This window comes from Exophiala viscosa (assembly GCF_022695815.1).
Source record: "Exophiala viscosa unplaced genomic scaffold EDD37scaffold_8, whole genome shotgun sequence".
NCBI lineage: Eukaryota > Fungi > Ascomycota > Eurotiomycetes > Chaetothyriales > Herpotrichiellaceae > Exophiala > Exophiala viscosa.
The window spans coordinates 132,341-152,207 of NW_026944360.1; the positions used below are offsets into that span (position 1 = coordinate 132,341).

At 50.9% G+C, this 19,867-nt stretch overlaps 8 protein-coding genes across 8 annotated transcripts; 4 read left to right on the top strand and 4 right to left on the bottom strand.

Moving 5' to 3' along the window:
- Positions 1-125: 125 nt before the first annotated feature.
- EDD37DRAFT_468331 (Sodium/calcium exchanger protein-domain-containing protein) lies at positions 126-3,669 on the top strand. Its single transcript, XM_062813064.1, has 2 exons — positions 126-528; positions 589-3,669. Exons 1-2 carry the CDS (start codon positions 346-348, stop codon positions 3,409-3,411), a joined length of 3,006 nt encoding a protein of 1,001 aa, XP_062668184.1. The 5' UTR covers positions 126-345; the 3' UTR covers positions 3,412-3,669.
- A 157-nt stretch (positions 3,670-3,826) lies between these two features.
- EDD37DRAFT_634664 (CoA ligase) lies at positions 3,827-6,063 on the top strand. The gene is made up of 2 exons (XM_062816863.1): positions 3,827-4,097; positions 4,217-6,063. Exons 1-2 carry the CDS (start codon positions 3,998-4,000, stop codon positions 5,860-5,862), a joined length of 1,746 nt encoding a protein of 581 aa, XP_062668185.1. The 5' UTR covers positions 3,827-3,997; the 3' UTR covers positions 5,863-6,063.
- Positions 6,064-6,733: 670 nt separating this feature from the next.
- On the bottom strand, positions 6,734-8,705 carry EDD37DRAFT_658598 (uncharacterized protein; the record flags this gene model as incomplete). The annotated part of the gene is made up of 3 exons (XM_062818989.1): positions 6,734-7,530; positions 7,578-7,896; positions 7,947-8,705. 3 exons carry the CDS (start codon positions 8,703-8,705, stop codon positions 6,734-6,736), a joined length of 1,875 nt encoding a protein of 624 aa, XP_062668186.1.
- Positions 8,706-9,257: 552 nt separating this feature from the next.
- EDD37DRAFT_468393 (major facilitator superfamily domain-containing protein) lies at positions 9,258-11,648 on the bottom strand. Its single transcript, XM_062813069.1, has 9 exons — positions 11,223-11,648; positions 11,078-11,148; positions 10,989-11,028; positions 10,880-10,933; positions 10,620-10,827; positions 10,185-10,568; positions 9,867-10,101; positions 9,739-9,816; positions 9,258-9,685 (listed from the first exon to the last, which is right to left on the bottom strand). Exons 1-9 carry the CDS (start codon positions 11,481-11,483, stop codon positions 9,463-9,465), a joined length of 1,554 nt encoding a protein of 517 aa, XP_062668187.1. The 5' UTR covers positions 11,484-11,648; the 3' UTR covers positions 9,258-9,462.
- On the bottom strand, positions 11,647-14,262 carry EDD37DRAFT_468392 (fungal-specific transcription factor domain-containing protein). Its single transcript, XM_062813068.1, has 3 exons — positions 13,219-14,262; positions 13,028-13,151; positions 11,647-12,981 (listed from the first exon to the last, which is right to left on the bottom strand). The coding sequence occupies exons 1-3, from the start codon at positions 14,147-14,149 to the stop codon at positions 11,976-11,978; spliced, it is 2,061 nt and encodes a 686-aa protein (XP_062668188.1). The 5' UTR covers positions 14,150-14,262; the 3' UTR covers positions 11,647-11,975.
- A 462-nt stretch (positions 14,263-14,724) lies between these two features.
- On the top strand, positions 14,725-16,936 carry EDD37DRAFT_468843 (amidase signature domain-containing protein). The gene is made up of 7 exons (XM_062813072.1): positions 14,725-14,860; positions 14,920-15,162; positions 15,218-16,036; positions 16,090-16,227; positions 16,279-16,421; positions 16,483-16,625; positions 16,684-16,936. The coding sequence occupies exons 1-7, from the start codon at positions 14,825-14,827 to the stop codon at positions 16,806-16,808; spliced, it is 1,647 nt and encodes a 548-aa protein (XP_062668189.1). The 5' UTR covers positions 14,725-14,824; the 3' UTR covers positions 16,809-16,936.
- On the bottom strand, positions 16,579-18,645 carry EDD37DRAFT_468371 (DNA glycosylase). The gene is made up of 3 exons (XM_062813067.1): positions 17,017-18,645; positions 16,634-16,935; positions 16,579-16,581 (listed from the first exon to the last, which is right to left on the bottom strand). The coding sequence occupies exons 1-2, from the start codon at positions 18,315-18,317 to the stop codon at positions 16,923-16,925; spliced, it is 1,314 nt and encodes a 437-aa protein (XP_062668190.1). The 5' UTR covers positions 18,318-18,645; the 3' UTR covers positions 16,579-16,581; positions 16,634-16,922.
- EDD37DRAFT_468627 (RlpA-like double-psi beta-barrel-protein domain-containing protein-containing protein) lies at positions 18,585-19,723 on the top strand. The gene is made up of 2 exons (XM_062813071.1): positions 18,585-18,697; positions 18,822-19,723. The coding sequence occupies exon 2, from the start codon at positions 18,975-18,977 to the stop codon at positions 19,569-19,571; it is 597 nt and encodes a 198-aa protein (XP_062668191.1). The 5' UTR covers positions 18,585-18,697; positions 18,822-18,974; the 3' UTR covers positions 19,572-19,723.
- Positions 19,724-19,867: the final 144 nt, after the last annotated feature.

The window sequence follows — 19,867 nt, forward strand, 5'->3', positions numbered from 1 at the left end:
CTGGAGATTAATCATGAATTGGTAGGTATCTGCAAAGTGGCGGTGCATCGACACTGGGACCCGGGCCCCGGGAAACAATGCACAATGACGACGGAAGTTTTATGCGCAAACCCCAAGAATTGTACCTAGCGAGGCTAGTTCGTATCTTTTCCAGGCTTCTGATTTCTTGGTATGCATGGGTGCAATCATCACCAAACTACTATCAAGTCGACGCATCATTTCGCTCTCTTTCGCTCACACTTTACGGCCAACCCCTTGACATGGACGTCTCTCTTTTCGTTGGCAGGATATCTCTAGCTTAAAACCAACACATCTCTCATCCAGTATGAGTTGCCGTCAGTTCGAATGGCTTTCCTATACCGTCCCGCCCGCAGACGCCCGTTGCGACAACACGGCCGCACCTTTTACACCGCCGTTCTAATACTCACGCTTCTCGCATGCTATAGCTATTTGAAGGGGCTGCAACATGATGGAGTACATCAGAGACAGAAGATTGCGGCTCGATCACTCGAGGCACGCGACTTGGAGGTATGCGCTGCTCTTTCACTGCAAACTGCGACCTTATCTAACTGCGCCCGTCCATGATAGTGTCGGCTTGTCAACGAGTCCAAAGACAAATGTGCCTTTGTAAAGGATAACTGCCCCGACGAAGAAGCTGGCTTGATCTCATACCTGCAATTCTATTATTGCTCCCTAGCCCATGCACAGCCCTTTGCCTTCGCCGTCCTAGTGCTATGGCTCAGTTTGCTATTCAGTACGATCGGCATAGCGGCCTCCGACTTCCTCTGCATCAATCTGAGTACAATAGCGAGCATACTGGGCATGAGTGAAAGTCTGACTGGTGTGACATTCCTTGCCTTTGGAAATGGCAGTCCCGATGTCTTTTCGACATTTGCAGCTATGAGCAGCAACAGTGGCAGTCTGGCGGTAGGCGAGTTGATGGGTGCCGCAGGCTTCATCACCGCCGTGGTCGCAGGAAGCATGGCACTGGTTGCCCCTTTTCAGGTGGCACGGAAGAGCTTCATTCGAGATGTTGGGTTCTTCGCTGTTGCTGCAAGCTTCAGTTTGGTATTTCTCGCCGACGGAAGTCTACGTTTTTGGGAGTGTGCTGCCATGGTTGGCTTTTACGTCTTCTATGTGATCTTCGTGGTGACATGGCATTGGTGGCTCACAAGACGTCGAAGGGTGAAGCTGGCCGAGACCACTGCAAGGTTACACCATCACATTCCGGATACCCAAGAATTGGAGGTGCCCGAGATTGAGGACGACGAAGAGGCCCGTCCCGCGAGCGAACAAACGAACCTTCTAAGGACTCAGTCTGGCGGCAGTATTCCGACCATTCGCACTCCTGCTACTCCGGCATGGAAAATCGAAGACGAAGAGGATGATGAGACTCGAGATCGATATCTGGCAGAACTACAGAGTCAAATGAGAATTGGCCGACCCGTACGGGGCGAAAGGCGAAACACCATAACTCCGATCCGGCCCAGCTTGATCGGTGCTTTGGAGTTCAGGTCTCTCATGACCTCCCTGGAACGAAAGGGTACAGGTGGCAGCACACAGCCAATCGGTCTACGACGGTATTCAGAAGAGACCCTATCGGGACCAGGACCAGCTCCACTCAGTGCTCCTCCGGAGCCTTCGCATGCCCGACTCCATAACGTCAGCTACCTTGATATCGACAGGAATGCTATGGCCCATGGTGCACGTGAACGAGCTGTGTCCGCCAACGATGCTTCCAAACTCAAAATTGATACGAATTTTCTGTCGGATCGAGTCTCTGAGAGTGCCATTAGCATCAATTCCGCCTCACAGGCATCTTCCGGTCAGTCATCGAGGCCGAGTGCGGCCATCCTCCAAACCCTGAACGAGCCATCCACTCAGAGACCGCCTTCACCAAAACTCGTCATATCTCCATCTACGTCGTCGAGACGAGTGAGTACAAGCACTCGACCCACCGAACTTCCCAAGTCACCAAACTTCCTCGCTCCTCCAAGCACGATATTCCGCCGCCCTGACTATAGTGAAGACCAGCAGCAAGATGATCGAAGCCCTCTGTATTCACCCAGAGCAGGTCCGACGTTACAGGTTCCGCTCTTGCATACACCACATCCCGAGCACAAGCGTTCGGTGCTCCAACCTGAAGAATTTCCCACCTTTACAGACGAGCCAATGCTTCTGACTCCTATGAGCTCCAGACCACCTAGCATTCACCTTCCGGAGCCCAGTGCATCTCCACAATCCGCACGGCATCTTGGCCTACTGACGGACGACGATGAGGAAGATAACATGCGACGATTTGCCTGGTGGCCATACAAACACCTTCCTGCACCGCAGGAGATGGTCGCCAAGTTGTTTCCCACGGTTTACGGCTGGCGAGATAAATCCTTTGTCGATCGGGCGCTTGGCCTTATTACTGCGCCGAGCATTTTCCTGCTCACAATCACTCTCCCTGTCGTCGAACCTAGAGTGGATGGTGCCACTATGCCAGATCCAGAGCTAGTAACTCCTGGCGGTCCCAAAAGTCGCTCGCAAAGTCTCATAGAGCTTCCACCAGATACTCCACCATTGGCACCCAAGTCGAGCTCTTTTGACAGAATCAGTATCTCAGGACCAATCTCAGACTACCAACAAAATGTCATGACGAGTGAAGATGAAATTCCTGAGCCCAAAGGATGGAATCGATGGCTGGTATTTTTGCAGGTCTTTACTGCACCTATGTTCATGGTCACTATATTCTGGGCTAATATGGACGACGGTTACGGTTTCAAAGTCTATATCCGCATGGTTCTTGGGTCTCTGGTATTCTCACTGGTCTTGGTTCTCGTCCTCCTTGCTCTAACGAATCCCGACCGCGAACCGAAATATCGACCTCTCTTCTGTTTCCTGGGCTTTGCTGTGGCTGTTGGCTGGATCGCCACAATTGCTAATGAAGTGGTGGGAGTGCTCAAGGCTTTTGGTGTCATACTGGGTATATCAGACGCCATTCTTGGTCTTACGATTTTTGCGGTGGGAAATTCACTAGGCGACTTGGTGGCAGACATTACCGTGGCCAAGCTGGGATATCCAGTCATGGCGTTATCTGCGTGTTTCGGAGGCCCCATGCTCAACATCTTGCTCGGAATCGGCATCGGAGGCATGTACATGACCGTCCACAATGCCACGCATAAACACGCCAAACATCCTCAGAAGCCAATCAAGTACAAACCATACCAGCTTGATGTGAGCACGACGTTGATGATTTCGGGGATTACTTTGTTGGTGACGTTGGTGGGACTACTTGTGGTAGTACCATTGAATGGGTGGAGGATGGACCGTAAGATCGGACTGGGCTTGATTGTGGTATGGACTGTGTCGACTGTGGCCAACGTGGGTGTGGAAGTCCTTGGATACGGAGGAGACACGGTCTGACCGGCGTTGAATGACGATTGCGATGAAATTGCATAGCGAATGGCGTTTGGCAAATTGTGTTCAATTACTATGCATATACGAACATCATTTAATAGTACACATACAGTCCTTCTGTGAAATCCGATCTTGGCCGAATTTTGGCAAAAGTCCTGGAAGCCAGAAGATATGGTGCTTGTGCAAAGAGTGCCTGCGCATACCCTAAAATAAGTTACTGTGGTAAGCACATTTAACTCGGGGTTATTCGAGGCTATTCTCCGGGTATCTGGCCCCAGAGGCGAATTCATTACCAGCCTGGGCAAGCTTGTGATTGGTCAGCCTTCCCAGAGGCCTCGGCAAGTCTGCTGCAGCGTGTCATTATTAGCGACTAGTTCAAATGCTCCTGCCCCAATACGATGTCATCTTACCCCGTTCAAATCTCCGTGTCTTATTCATTCATTATCATTATCACTCTTCATCTCTGGCATTGATAACTTGCTTGCCTAGCGCACTTTGTATTGCTGTGAAGGTGCGCGAGTGCATCTCAAAGGAAAAGAGCATACGATCCGATTCTTCCACCCATTATTGGGCTGATGTGTTTGTCTTCATCATGCCTATCTCTTCCAACTGGCCAGATGTGAATCTGTCGGTCACCGACATCTTCTCTCTACTTTTCAAACGCAAGAATACACCTTTTCCTGAAAATCAAGGTATGCGTCACCCAACCCCTGCTCAAAACAGCCGACTCTCGTTGTGGGAAAGCCAAAGCTATAGTTCCACACAGGAGAACGCTTCGTAGCTTCATCTTGCTGATATAGATGACTTGTAGTGATCTTCCAGGATGCCGACCAACTAGAACGGAAATACACCTACGCGCAGATAAAACAGCTCAGCATCGACTTTGGTAAAGGGTTATATGCAAATTATGACTTCCATAAGGGCGATGTACTGGGTCTCTACGTTCCCAATGACATCGACGTTGCTCCGGTCGTGTTTGGCACTCTCTGGACTGGAGGCGTTGTGTCTCCAGCCAACCCGGGCTACACTGTGTCTGAGCTGGTTTACCAGTTGAAAGACTCTGGTGCGAAACTCCTGGTGACCCACCTCAGCGTCTTGGACAATGCGAGAAAAGCGGCCAAAGAAGCTGGTATTCCAGATTCAAATATATTCTTACTGGGCAAGGATAGCGATCCCAACCGGAAAGCGAAACACTGGACTCTTGTCCGCAATCTTTCCGGCTCCTCTCGTTACAGAAGCCCCAAATTCTCTCCCAAGACCGACTTGGCCTTTCTGGTATACTCGTCGGGTACGACAGGACGCCCGAAAGGTGTCAGATTGAGCCATCACAATATGACATCCAACATCGAACAGTGTTACCAGTCTGAACCGCACCTAAGTTGGGACGGCTCAAAACACGTGCCTGGACTTCCCGATGCGCCGAAGGGAAAAGGGGACAAGATTCTTGCGTGTCTGCCTTTCTTCCACATTTACGGACTGAACTTACTAGTTCACTCACCAATCTATACGGGCGTGCACACCCTCGTGCTACAGCGGTTTGACTTGGAGAAGTGGTGTAGCCTCGTACAGGACCACCAAGTCACCTTCAGCTACATTGTCCCACCGATTGTACTGTTACTCTGCAAGCACCCTGTTGTCGACAAGTACGACCTCAGCTCACTACGAATGACCAACTCGGGCGCGGCGCCTCTCACCCGTGATCTTGTCGAATCGCTTTACAAACGAAAGGGTCTACGCGTGAAGCAAGGTTACGGCTTAAGTGAGACAAGCCCCACAATCTTCATCCAGCGTTGGCAAGATTGGCATTCAGCCGTTGGAACGACCGGATGGATTGTTCCTAACGTACAGGCCAAATTTTGTGCCGTGCCTGGCGCAGGCGAAGAGTCTGACGGGAAGAAAGAACTTCCTCGCGGCGAGATTGGCGAGTTGTACGTCAAAGGACCTAACATTTTCATGGGGTATCACAACAATCAAGCCGCCACGGCCGAGTGTTTGGAAGATGGTTGGTTTCGCACAGGCGACGTGGGCTTCCTTGACAAGGACGGCAACCTTACGATCACCGATCGTGTCAAGGAATTGATCAAGTATAAGGGATTTCAAGTGCCTCCGGCCGAACTCGAGGGATATCTTGCCGCACACGACCTGGTCGACGATGTTGCTGTAGTTGGTGTGGACAGTGCTGAGCTCGGCACCGAGGTGCCCCGTGCATATATCGTGCGCAAAGGCGGGCTCAGCGCAATCCAACCAAATGACGCCCAGGATATTATCAAGTGGTTGAACGGGAAAGTGGCGAACCATAAAAAGTTGCGTGGTGGGATCAAGTTTGTGGACGCTGTGCCAAAGAGTGTCTCGGGTAAGATTCTACGAAGGGTACTGAAAGAGCAGGCCAAAGGTGAATTCAAGGCAGAAGAGGAAGAGAAATCAAGAGCGACGCGGGCGGGCAAGCCGAAGTTGTAGTCGGAGTCGGATTCAGAAGTTTGCACGCAAAGGCGCACGAATTGGCTCGTGATAGGGAGGACATAATGTAGAGTATCCTGATTGTGTGACATGCAATTTGATCGTGTAGGTTATCGACACGTCGGTACATTTCCAGAGACGATTAGGGACCGGCTTGGATTACCTCCTCGACGGCAGGCTTCGGCAAACGCAGCCTTGTCCAAACGTCCTAGCCTTGCGCTCCCGTGTCAGTGCTTACTAATGATGGTCGTAGCATGGCCTGACCTCTTTCAACTCCCTCCCCTTCTCTTCGCACTATCTTTTCACGCTGGTCGCGTCATCTCGCAAATCCGGAAGCTAAATGTCTTGGGATCTCGTTCTCCTTGAATCGACTTGATCCGAACAACCATTACGGAGAAGCGAGGGTCAACTTGGGGAGACTTAACCATCATACGAGGCCATGTTACATCTACATGAGAGCTACTTCCAACCGACATGCTCCCGAACGACAAGAAGGCGATGGCACTCCCACAATTTGAGTCGGGACAGCAAGATTTATTCCGGTGCGTCAGATATGGGCATTGGCGCACAAACTGTTGTGGTATCCCCAAGCCTTTTCCTTGCCGGCACAGTCTGGCATGCTATCGAGCTGTGCATCTCTTAATGGGACTTACAGCTTCCTTCGACTACGGAGTACCTTGTCCTTTTGATGGAGTGTGGTGATGGAAAAGAACGTCCTCCAAGACCAAGCGCCAAGCCAGGCAAGGCTGCGCGTGATAGGGGCTCAGTGAATTGTGAACTACTCCTTCGGACAACCCTACGCCGTCTGGCAGACCATGCAACCTCGATTGAGGCGATCTCCCCGCAGCCAATGCATTCTCGACGAACATAATCACAGTCTAGTACCTATCCGTCCAGGCTTTTGTAGTGCCGCGACGACTTCAGCCGCCCCACGCTCGCCACTTCTTACAGCACCTTCCATGTACCCTTTCCAGATGATACTGGTCTCGGTTCCTACGAAATGGATGTTTCCAAAAGGTTCGCGAATGGCGTGCCCGACACTGCTCAACACTCCGGGTGCCGTCACAGGACATGGGCAACCCTTGCTGAACTCTTCTTTGCTCCATTCCTGCTCGAATACTTCGACAGGCGCATAGATCTGCTTGGGATCCACGTCGGCATAGATCTGCACGACTTGCTCCAGAACCTCTTTTCGACGCTGTGCGGCCGGAAGTTCCGACCATTGTCGGCCGACGTTGGCGAGGACGAAACATGTCAATGCGTGGACACCGCTTTCGGGGTCGGAAGTGTCGCGGATCAATGTGATTGGCCCTGCGCCGTTGCCAGCCTTACCGTCCTCTGAAGTGTTGAACGAGTGTGCAAGACCGGCCAGTCCAGCTTTTGTCCACCATGGCTCCGCGTACAGGAGTATCACCTTGGCGAAGTAGCCCAGCCGTGTGGACGACGACAGAGCCAATTTCGCTCCAGAAAGGGGCGGGCTGAAGCCAATGTCGCGGTATAGCGGCGTGGGAACGGAGACTATGACCTTTTTGCCGCGAAAGATGAGGTTGTTGTTTGTGCTGACGACGACGCCAGCGGCATTTTGCTTTATACTGGCGACTGGGCTGGAGAGGATGACAGACCCCGGAGTCAGTGAGGCGGCTAGTCCCTCTGAATATGGTTGGGAACCTGAAGGGGGTCAGTAACGGCACTTGAAGGATACCTATAATGCTCACCAGTTTTGCTTCGCAGATGCTGTCCCCCGTGCTTTCCATCGGATCTCATTTGCACGAAGCCGCCACCACTCTTGCAGTAATGCAGAAAATAGAGCGCACTGATCTCGTTGCCATCGATGCCCAGCATTGCGCGGATCCATAGATTCGCATATTCTAGAGTCTTGGGCAGGGCACCGGACTGCTTTGCAAACTCCTCAAACGTCATGGTGTCGTAGTGCTCTCCTCCAATCCATGGCTTTTCAATATCAATGGTCTGACAACAAGTTTCGACCAGATCTCGGAATCTGACGAAGTTGTCTCGATCCTCGGCGTTGTCGAACTGGGGCCCTTTCTTAGCGATTGTTATTAACATGTGAAGGATGGTCTTACTGGTGGTAATTGTCCAAATGGGAACCGCCCGTAATCTTGCAACGCACAATCGCCCTCGGTGACTTGGACTGTATATTCCATCCCAAACCGTTGCCCCAACGCCCACATCTTTGACTGGTTCGTGTCGTTGATCCAGGCTCCACCAAGGTCTATGGCACCCGTGCCATTAGCAGTTGGGACCGTCCAGGTCTTGCCGCCTACACGGTCTCGTGCTTCTAGCACGACTGTCTTCAAGCCTGCTTTCTGGAGATCGTAAGCGGCTTGTAAACCGCTCAATCCGGCCCCAACGACAACAACATCGACCGTTTCAACTTTCCCTGGCACGGGGTTTGAAATGGGAGTATCCAATGAAGGATCTCGGACTGCTGCGACAGCTTCAATCTCAAACAAGAACTTCGGGTTTGCCAAGTAGGGCACTGGAACTAGGGCTGTCGCAGGTCTGTGGCCCTCCAGCCATTCAAAAATCAAATCGGCGTGCGGCCTGTTGTTGGGGTCGTATTTGGCAATATAGTATGTCAATTTCAGAACGTCCTTGACTGTTGCTCCAGAGGCTTCCAAGCAGTGACCGAGGTTCACAAGACTCTGCTTGATTTGCTCGACGTATGAATCAGATATACTTCCATCTTGATACTGGCCAACCATGCCAGATGTGTAGACCACCCTGGCGGGACCGACAGTATGCCCGACATGAGCAAAATGTCCCGTACTAGGAACCGTTGTCGGCTTGAGCGTTCGAATTGCTGATTTCTTATAGCCCATCTTGGTATGATGAGTCTCCTGGGAACCTAAAAGCAAGATCGTAGGCAAAAGACCAGCAGCAATAGAAAGAGAGTGTGTCAATTTTCCTCGTATGTAGGGCATTTAAACCAGGGAGTTTTCCGCAATATTGTTGCTCATGTCTCCGTGACAAGGTCCACTTTGTGCCAATTAGCTGATCAGGGTGGTATGCTTCCACCACAACAAGTAATGGCTAGCATGAGTCTTCGCAATGTTCTCCGAGATGTTATCTTCTCGGTCGTTCGGATATGAACGGCAGCCTTGAACGCCGAGAGACGATTTGCTGTGCAAAAAAGGAGAAAATCGGTGTTTCGGAAGAGGTTTGACGGAATCTCTGGACGTGTCTTGGAGGCACTTAAGTCCGTGGGGCGCCATGTCCCCAGAAGTGGACATGTGGCACAGCACTGGGATTACGATTACTGACAAGGGATTTCGGTCCCAGGGTTACCATATAGGTTTGTCGAAGATCTTATGGTCTTCAAAATTGGAACTGGGACGTTGTCACCGTGACAAATGGGTGTAGATGAAATCATACGAGTCGAAAGGGATTGATTATGTATGACTAGTTAGCGATGAAGACTACTCGTCTTTCAATGCTAAGTAGCAACTTTGCCGCCTTCTGCCTCACCCTCCACGCTGTTTACTTCGTCAAGCAGCAAGCTCTTGCGCTACTTCTCCCTCAGTTCATCTGGGCACTGATCGATGGGTGAATGGGGCGCCAGCCCATTGCTCCGACTTTCTAATAGATATACCTGACTTTCTCCAGTCTCCCCTCAGTGATAGCAGCCTCTCCACCCCGAGCAAGTTCCTTCTCGTCTAATTTCCTGTTTTCTCTCTTGAGGATCGTCCGGAAAACAAGGGTCGTAACAATAGCGCATACAATAGCCACTCCCTCAACGGTGCATGCCATCCAGTATCGTGGAGATTGGTTGTCAGGATAGATGTAGCCTGCAATAATATTCCTGGAGAACGGATTAATTTACGTCGGAATTTTCGCAACACTGGCAGGACCTACCCGAGCTGAGAAAGCATGTTGACCAGAGCAATTGCTGCGGCACGCTTTGGTGCTGGCCGGGGAATACAGTTCGAGATCCTGCACACGTCAGACTCTGAGTTGACGCATGTTAGTGGTGTGCTGCTTACCAAGCCAAGTTGCAGTCGAACGCTATATAGACCGAACAAGTTACCAGAAATAGTGAGAAGTATCGAGCTCCAGTGTTGAGAGAGCTGGCCAGTATGATCAACCCGACCAGGGTAACACATAGGGAACCAATCATGTGCCAAGTGCGTTCTTTCTTGATGTCGGCGTGATGGCAACCATAGACACTTGTGCAAAAGGCAAGCATATATGGTGGAACGATCAGAAGATATGTGATCTCTATTTCCATAATGTCAGTTTTCCTCCAAAAGGTAACCATTGAAGTGCGCAAATAGCCAGGAGCTGCGCATAGATGCACTTACTTCGTGAGAAACCCAGTGTGCCAACGACAGTCGGGTAGAAGACCACTATTCCAGCTCCAACAGTGAGGAAGATATGGTTCCAGACAAGAAACCAGACTTTGTAGTCCCTGATGGCTAACAAGAAGCCTTGCCAAATACTGACATCGTCAGACTGTGTGTCATCCGCTTCACCGACGTCGTCGATCAACCGCCACATGGCAATCGTGCGCTCTTCACCCTTGAACCAACGAGTGTTGTGTGGATAGTTCGGCAGTAGGAAGACAGCACAGATAGCGAAGCCCACCGTCATACAGGCCTCAATTATGAAAAGCCAACGCCACGATTCCAACCCGTGTACGCCGTCCAAGTTCTGCGTGACTCCCAAGGCGATCAGACTACCGAAAGCTGGACATCGATCAGTCATGACATAAGCAAGCTTACTGGCGGATTACGTACCGTTACTGAGCATGTTGCCGCCGAATAGAATAGCACACCTCGTCGCCATCTCTTTGCGCGTATACCAGCTAGATATCAAGAAAATGGCGCCTGCAAAGAATGGCGCCTCCACGATGCCGAGAAAGAATCGGACGGCAACCAAGCCGTGGTAGCTTTGAACGGCAGCAGTACATCCAGAGACAACACCCCAGACACCCATCCAGGAAGGCTAAAGCAGTCAGCAGGTTCATGAGACACAACATGGTCCGACTGTGACCCACGAGATAAAGCGACGGCTTAGACTTCGACAGCATGAGGTTGGACGGGACTTGAAACTGTTGTGATTCTGTCAGCAGCGGTTGGGGAATAAGGGGCCTCAAAAAGACCTACAAGACAGTATCCGACATAGAGAATAGAGAGACATGTCGCACTTTGGACATGTTAGTCGTAGCTCCTCTTTCCACAAGAGTAGAACCAACAATTCAATACTAGAAAGGTTGAGGTCTTTCTGTATCCCAACAATTTTCGCGAAACTGAGAGCGTTGCGGTCCTTCAAGGAAAGGCTGATATTAGCCAATTATTGCAATGCCAGTGACAGCAAAGGCAGGAGATGGCAGGACATACAATGTAGTTGAGGATGTAGAAGGCCAGCAGTGTCGGAAATAGAACGAGGTCTAGCTTTCGCCTCACCCTTTTCTCGATCTCAGCACGCCGTTCGGGAGGAATCTGAGAGATGGCTGTCGCGAGCTCGGGGTCAAGGCCACGTGGAGCCCAGGCGCTCCCGAACTCGGAATCATGCATACTGGCTTGCTGTGGATCGGCTGATTTCATGGCCATGTCCATGTTTGGTTGCGTGCCCGTCTCGACCTTGGCTTCAGCTGACATTCTGGACTTCAAGCAATGATTTTCTGCAAAGAGAAAAAACAGAAGAAGGGTAATCTGGCCGGCTAGCAGACATGGTAGAGCGACGAAGATATACAATTTCGTATAGACCGAAAGGTGCTCTCGGCATTATCGCCTGTGGTAAGGTTGATGATTCCAAGTCAGAAGAAGGTGTACGAGGAGGTTCGGAACCTTATCTGCACCTTTATCAAAGCTCATGGTTTTGTGGAACTGCAGGGACCCATCCGTATCATCGCTTGTGCCGCTAATCCCGGGTCACGATTTCCATGAAGTTGAGGCCTGTGCATCGGTATCTCGGTCAATCAATGTTCATGACCCACAAAGATAGCTTCAGATAAAGTCCTTTATTATGCTGTTGACAATGACCATCCAAGGAACACCGAGGACTAGTTAATCTGAAAGCCGAAAGTTACAAATGGTGGGACCAGAAGAGTATCAACCATGTAAGAAGCTACTGTGATTGTGCCTTCGGTCCTACTGAAACCCCTCGATCTCGAAATTGCCAAATGCATCATCCAGGTTGATGTTGGTAAGGGGATCACTCCAGTACAAAGACTGCCATTGGCTTGAATTAAATTGCCATCTGTTCGGCTCCAAGTTCAGGATGTTGCCGTCGTCAGGTGCTGCAAGCGATGGTGGCTGGACCCACTCCATTTCTGGATGCTCTTCTACAAGAGCTTGATACGGATCTGGATGCAAAGCCTGGGAAGCGTTGCTAGGCCTGGTATCTCTCGGCGAGACCGTCGATACTGTAGAAGCTTCGTCAAAGTTGAATGTATCGACAGTCGAAGCGGGGCCTCTTGTCTGAAATGGTATACTCCGTGAAGGCTTATTTGTATGAGACTGAAAAAGTCGGAAGATCGAGGCTGCATAGAGCCAGTATCGTGCCAACTTCCGCAGACTTTGTAAACCAGAATCAAGTTTGTCTCTAGCACGTAGGGCGAGTATCGAGTTTTGGCTCTTGAGCTCTCCATTGACCTGGAGCATCGCTGCGAAGAGGGCGCTGGAAGCCCAGAACCAGCAATGACGGAGACCTGATTGTGGGCAAAGCTGTTGGAAGATTCGTATGATGTTTGAGGCAGCATCCGCACAAATCTCAGCATCATTTTGTATATCGTGGTGGGTAAGATTGTCCGCAGCGTGCCCTTGTGATCTGTGAAACTGGATTAGGACTGTGAAATAAGTCAAGTGGAGTAATGAAGACCACGGGTCAGTATGCGCGGTAGTGTGTATCGAGCCATCACGTAGACTCGACGGTAGGCTCCCGAACCATTCTGCCAATGCTCCGTCAATCTTCTCTAGGGCATCCTTTCTGCTGGTACCAGAGCTTCTCGCCTTCAGCGACAAATGTGAGCGCACAAGGTCTGTCACAATAGCGCAGAGTCTCGCATGATGCATTACGAAACTTGTCTCCTGGCTTTTCATCGAAGTGTCGAAATCATCTGCACAAAGGGGTGGCACGTCGCTGTCGTCAAGGTTACTTTGCCGTAAGCATTCATCCAAGCGACACTGGTAAATCAACTCACATATACTGTGGTCGACCAAAACACAAGGAGACTAGGCAGTCAAATTGTACCAGACACCACCAGATCATCCGCCATATACGCTTGTCCCCCTCTGGCATCTTGCTAGGGCCGACATCTCGATGCACTAGTCGCGCGCCGCGGTAAGCATGGCGATGGGAGGCAATCGGAGAAGAGGAGGTGACTGTGCTTACTTCCTAGACCAATGGCTGTTCTTGCGGCAACCCCAATCCACCACCAGGCATTTGCACAGATATCATCACCGCCATCGGAGAACCACGTTAGCAACAAAGCAGCCTGCACGACATGCATCCTATCTTCCTCATATCGTCCGTCAACCAAGGCTTTCGCGCGTCGGAAGAATGCAGCTTTCAGATCTTGGTTGTTTTTGAATGTCGTTGTGACGTGACTGCCCGCAAGACAGATGGCCTGCAATAGGAGGATAGAAGGAGCTGACGTTGAGTCATGATATTCCCGTAGAAACTTATTCTTGTCAATGATTGGAAACCCAGGATGTATGTAACTGAAGTAGTCCTCAATCAAAACATCAGAGACGTGTGTGGGTGGTAGTACAAAGGCGTCCTTTGGGATAAGGTTCGGTGTAGCAGGACCTTGAGACTTTCGGAAAACCCGTGGAACATAGATGTTGGAGCAAGGATAGTGATGAACATGCTGACTGAGCGATCTTTGACGAGTCAAGTAGTGCAAGTTTGAAAGCTCGCTCCCAACGTACGTCGATCTGGCTTTGATGGGGTTGTCCTGTAGGTCTTGATTGAAGAACTCCACAAGATGTTGCTTCGCCAATTCTGCTTCATTGGCGGCGCATTCAACAGTTATCGTGTCAATTTGCTCGTTGTTCTCCTGGTTCTCAGTGACAGCAACTCGGTCAGTTCTGCTCCTTTTCTCAGGCGGTGGCCCCGTCGCTGACGACTTCGCTCTCCGCTTGCGTCGTTCAGCAATCGTGCACTCAATCTGTGCTGATTTGCAATTGCTACACGGGAACCCGTTCGTGGCACCATCGCATTTCACTTTGCGTCTATGGCAATCCAAACATGCCTTCTTGACAGGTCGCAGATACGGTGGACGTATTGAGCCATTGGACCGGGAGTCGGTTAAATGATCCATCTCGTTGCGCGGTGTGAACTCGGACGTTGCAATGTAGACCTGGTGAGATGATTATGAGAAGAGCACCAGCCAAAGTAAAGTATGTCGCCGAAACTCCTCGGTGCAAGGCAAGCCTGTTCCTTGAAAAAGTGGCACGGTCTGACCTCGGGGGCCCGCCCAGAGCAAACGGATACAAGTACTCAATCTCTCTCCGAAGTCCTTCGCGTCAGCGTCAAACAAGCAGCGCTTAGAGTGCAGGTGGCCGTCGGGTCCAATGGCCTAGAGATTTCAGAATAAAGGCCGAGTCGCCGCCGTCAATATTCTCGGAATTCCAGATTACGAGGTAGATGTACTCGCTGTCTGACGGTGCCACTTTTCTGGGAACCGGCTTGAGAAACAAAAAAATGTTGTTGTTACCACCGAATTGCCGATTCGTCACGGACAACGCCGTCATGGGTCGTTGCTTGCCGGCCACCCATGATTCCGCGTGGATCATTTTCAGCCACTGTTGTTAGTTGCTTCAGCTCAAGGTATCGGCATTCATGACAGCCAGGTCACAGATGATATCGGTTGCTGCATTTAAGACGGTAGTAGTGCCAGGGATGACATAGTACATGCTTTTTGAGTGACCATAACGACCCGTCACTCCATAGAGGCAGTCGAAGGCGAACAGATCACCAAGAAGGGCTCTTGAGCATGGCGTCCAAATCCGATTGGAAGCAGATAGCAGAAGTAAGCAGCATCAACAGTTACCACATATCGTGACAGATAATTGAGACATAGCTCGACAGAAGACGCAAGGGGCCTTGAAAACAAAAATCCCTGAAGCGTGGCGGCTACCAGAAGATCTTGTCCAAGCAGACCAAAGGGATGTGTCGCACGTACCGGCCTCGTGTGGTATTCTATCGGATCGGGAACTCAGCATAACCTCATGTGATGCTACTGCGGTCCTGCAAAAGATTCACAACGGCGACTGGAGCGCCGAGCAAGTCTGTTTGGCATTTTGCAAGCGTGCAGCTATCGCACAGCAGCTGGTAGACGTTTCAATCATTGAGATCTGTGGACTGGTGTACTGACGGTCTATTACAGGTCAATTGTCTCACCGAAATATGCTTCGACGAAGCTCTAAATGCCGCCAGGAAGTTGGATCAGTCTTTCAAGGCCACTGGGAAGCTGAAAGGTCCTCTACATGGGCTCCCAATCAGCGTCAAAGACCACGTCAATGTGGCAGGTCTGCGGTCAACTTTAGGATATTGCTGCTTGGCCGATAATGTCCCCAACGAAGATGCCGTATTTGTCAAGGCTTTGAAGAGTGCTGGTGCCATTATCTTCGTGAAAACCACCATGCCTGTCACAGGTATGGCTATTGAGACGGTTAGTCAGCTCTGGGGTCGCACCACTAACGGCTTCAATCGAGCTTTGGTATCCGGTGGAAGTTCGGGCGGCGAGGGAGCACTTGTTGGTCTGTACGGTTCTCCATTGGGCGTCGGAACCGACATAGCTGGGTCAATTCGTGTACCATGTGCTTTCAACGGGCTGTACGGTATCAGACCCTCAACTCGTCGCTTGAGCTATGAAGGAATGACCTCGAATGTAAGTGGCGGGAGGGCTATCGCAGCAGCTATAGGGCCTATGTGTCACTCCATTCGAGATGTCGAATTGATCTGCCAAATTGTAACGAAAGCGACACCGTGGGAAGAAGATCCAGGCGTAGTCCAGAAAGAATGGACGACAAGGCCGAACGTCCCCGAGAAGTTGACTATTGGTCTGATGAAATTCGATGGCGTGGTGATGCCACACCCACCAATATTGAGAGGTCTGGAAGAGGCTGCAGCCAAGCTCAAAGCTGCAGGGCACGAGGTCGTGGAGTTCAAGCCATACCAACATCAGCGAGCATGGGATATCGCCGTAAGTGAGATCATATCACTGCGTTCGAAATATGGACTGACGGTCCATAACAGTATCCCCTGTACTATGCGACTGGTGGGAAGGAAATGCAAGCTCTTCTTGATGTCACAGGAGAGCCATGGCCACCCGCCGCTGCCAAGTTGAGCGCGAATCCTGAGCTTCGGGAGTTGTCGGCGAGAGAATTGTACAAGGTATACTATCATCATAAGCTTGGAGACCAAAGTCAGCTTACGCAATTGTAGCTTTTCAATCAACAGGACACCTACAAGAAGGAGTACTTGAAGTACTGGAACGACACATCGAAATCGACGTCGTCTGGAAGGCCGATTGACGCACTGTTATGTCCCATCAATCCGTGCGCCAGTTATCCCCATGACTTCCTTACGTGAGTCAAATTCCTCCCTTCATAAATAAGTGGACGTGGTTAATGCTCATGCCTGTAACAGATGGTGGGGTTATGCAGCCCAATGGAACCTTCTTGACTATCCTGGGGTGATCATACCTGTGGGATTTGTTGACAATGCCCGAGATCTTCAGAATGCCAGCTACAAGCCAATCAGTGACACTGATAAAACACACCATGACCTGTGTAAGTACCCTTCTCCACCCATCTCGGGTTGATCCGATGTTGATGAGCCGGACGTCAGATGAACCCAGCCTTTGGCACAATGCGCCAATCTCGCTGCAGCTCGTGGGGCGCCAATTCGAGGACGAAAGGCTTCTCGCTGTCGGTGCGGTTGTTGACAAGGTTGTGAATGGTGTATCAGGTTGAGTAGGGTCAGCTTGGGCGAAACATGTCGAAGTCCCGGATCAGAGTCATGTGTCAGGATGTCTCAACTTGTCCGCCGTATCCAAGATGCGTCCTTCTGATCATAGTCTTGGACGTTCAACCACCTGAACTAGCTGGAAGATAGTCGCCCGCAGTTCGTTCGACCTTCTTCTCCACCTTCAGATCCGCCACTCGCTCCTCTTCGACTTGCTTCACGACCAAATATTCCGAACCTTGCTCTTCCACGACAACACCGCCATCACGAGCCATTGCCATCATGTCCTCGCTTGCCTTTGTTCTGTGCCCAGTCTCCTTGTTCCAGACCCAACCTTCTTTCATCCACATCCAAGTAAGCCACGCTCGCAACTCCTTATCCAACGGCACAACTCGTTTCCACTCTGGCTCAAAGTTCTGGTTGTCTGCACTGCCCTCTCCGTTCCAGCTTTCCGCCATTCCTCTCAACTTATCACGGCAGAACATCCGCCAGCTATCATGGGAGTAAGGACCCAAGCCAGGCAAATGAGAGATTTCCCAAGCAACCCGTGCATCATCATCATCGACGAACTCATCATTTCCAACGTCTTTACCATCACCTTTCGATGGATAATTGAGTTTCTTATACCTCTTGCCTCGCTGTGGGGGCCTCTCTATCCAACATTTCGCCATGGCAACACATTTTCTTGCCCGTTGATTCTGGAATCCAAGACCGTATATGATGATTGTGATATCGCTGACTTCTGCGTTCGACAGGTCCAATGGGGTAGGATAGCGAGACATTAGCTGATAGAATACCGGCATGGCGCGCTCACCAGGGGTCTTGTTCAAGAATATTGTGGCAATGAGCAGACGAAAAGGATCATGAGCTAGTCGCTCTTGCATTAACCCAAAATAGTCGTGGGAAAGGGGTGGAAATGGCAAGGTCGATAGAAATGTCGGTCGATGCTTGTGGGGATGGGGAAAGTAAGGTGATTTTGTAGGTCGGCGATTCTTGGTCGACTTGACTTTGATGGCCTGGACCTTTTCAGATAATGGCTCTTCGTCCGGGAAAAACGGATCACATCCAATGTCGTCTGGGACGTCGGTGAGATCTGAGTCGGAGGACAGGTTATCGATGTTGATGCCATAATAAATTCGTGCGTGAGGTCGAGCTGGTGTGTGTGGTGGTGTAACCGGCAGTAGATCTTCAGCTGCGCTGGGATCTAAGCTGTTGGCATTGGCATTGCGTGCGATAAAACGCCGGCCGACCGTCTCATCCTGAGTCGTGCCACCGCCGTCGTCCGCAAAGTGTCGTGAAATATATGTGATCTGCCGTCTCTTGGGTTTGGCCTTATTCTTGACTTTCGTAGCTACCTGAGTTGAGGTAGCTTTTGTTGAAGTACTTTCATCGTCGGCGATCATGCCCAACTCGTCGGTAGGTATCACTGGCCACTCTGAGTCAGAGAATGGAGAAGGTGGCGGTGAAAGAGAGCCATCTGGAGTGGGAGACTGAAATTCATGGGTTGATGAGGTCATCGCTGCAACTGGCCATAGAAATAAATTGTCCGGACACGACGCAGCAAGACGTTGGAGGCATAAGGTATACACCGCATCTTAAGCTGTTTATCACATCATTTAATTGAATGTTCTAGTGCTATAAAAGGTTGAGAAGGATATCACCCCCCGTCACCCTGGCCTGGGCAACGCAATTCACTTGCCCTAGGTACGTGAAGAGATATTGTCGCATCACGGGTAGCAACATATCGCCCTTCACTGCCATGCCGTTCCACTCACAGATTTGTGCTATGAGGCACAATCTTATCCTGTGTCATACAACGAACGACAAGTTCCTGGCCGAATCCAGCCTATGAATTTGGGAGCAAGCCGCGCTCCTTTCCAGAAATCCGGGGTGAGATGTAAGTCAACCAATCATAGCAACCCTACAGAGAGTGAGACAAACCACCCCCATGCAAGTGCAATTTCCTCCTCGCTACGGACACAATGTAACAATTCGCGTCTCTAATGTAGCGCCCGAGTCAGCGCCAGATGGCGGCATGCAACTGCGAAGAGCTGAATATGCAGACATCTCGAATACATACCACGAATGTTCCGTGTCAATGAAAACTTGAACTTGCGGGCTTCATCCCTTGATCTTGCGTTGCGATCATCGCCATCTATACGAGCTGAGCATATATGGGCCAACAAGAGGAAGCGCTGAGCGCGGCCAAGTCGGCGACGGTTCACCGCAAGCCCGTATCTACGCCGCAGCGATCTGCGCACCCTGCCACACAGCATAACCGACTCGTTTGGTGGAAGCATCTCTCGCGACGAACCCGCCTCGCCCTTTTCGCAGCCCTTCTGGCAAGCATAGCACTGATCATCGGCCTTGCCGCCGGGCTCTCGGCACGAAAACATTCTCGGAACCTCCCTCTGCCTTCAGGACAAGGCGGTCCCTTTACGGGCGATCTCACATACTATGCGCCCGGTCTAGGCGCATGCGGAGTTACTTCTACCAATAGCGACAAGATTGTGGCAATATCACATTTGGTGTTCGATGCGGCGAGCACAGGAAGCGATCCAAACGCTAATCCCTTGTGTGGAAAAAAGATAAGAGCGAGCAGAGACAACAAGAGCGTGGACCTAAGTGTAGTGGACAGGTGTACGGGGTGCCAGGCGAAAGATCTCGATGTCACTGTTGACTCGTTTGCGATGCTGGCCGATGCCAACTTAGGGAGGGTGTCTGTGGAATGGAATTGGTTGGAAGATATACCGGCAAGCGCGCAAGGTTGATGGCAGTTTTCGAACATGCCAGACACAATGGCATCGTTATTAAAGCACAGGATCTTTGGGTGGTGAAGCTCAAACAACCGTTTACGGTTACGACTATCGAACACCGCGTCCTTCCACTTCGGGACGAAAGAATCCAGTAATGGGAAGCGTGGGGATGGAGATGGTCGGTCTACATCATCGGAGATGTGCGTCGGTGAGCTGCGTTTCTTCACCTCAATAAGTTTCCTAACTATGCACGCCGAAACTTCTGCGCCTACGTTTAGGACGATCCCTAAGAGAAACTTGACACGGGACTA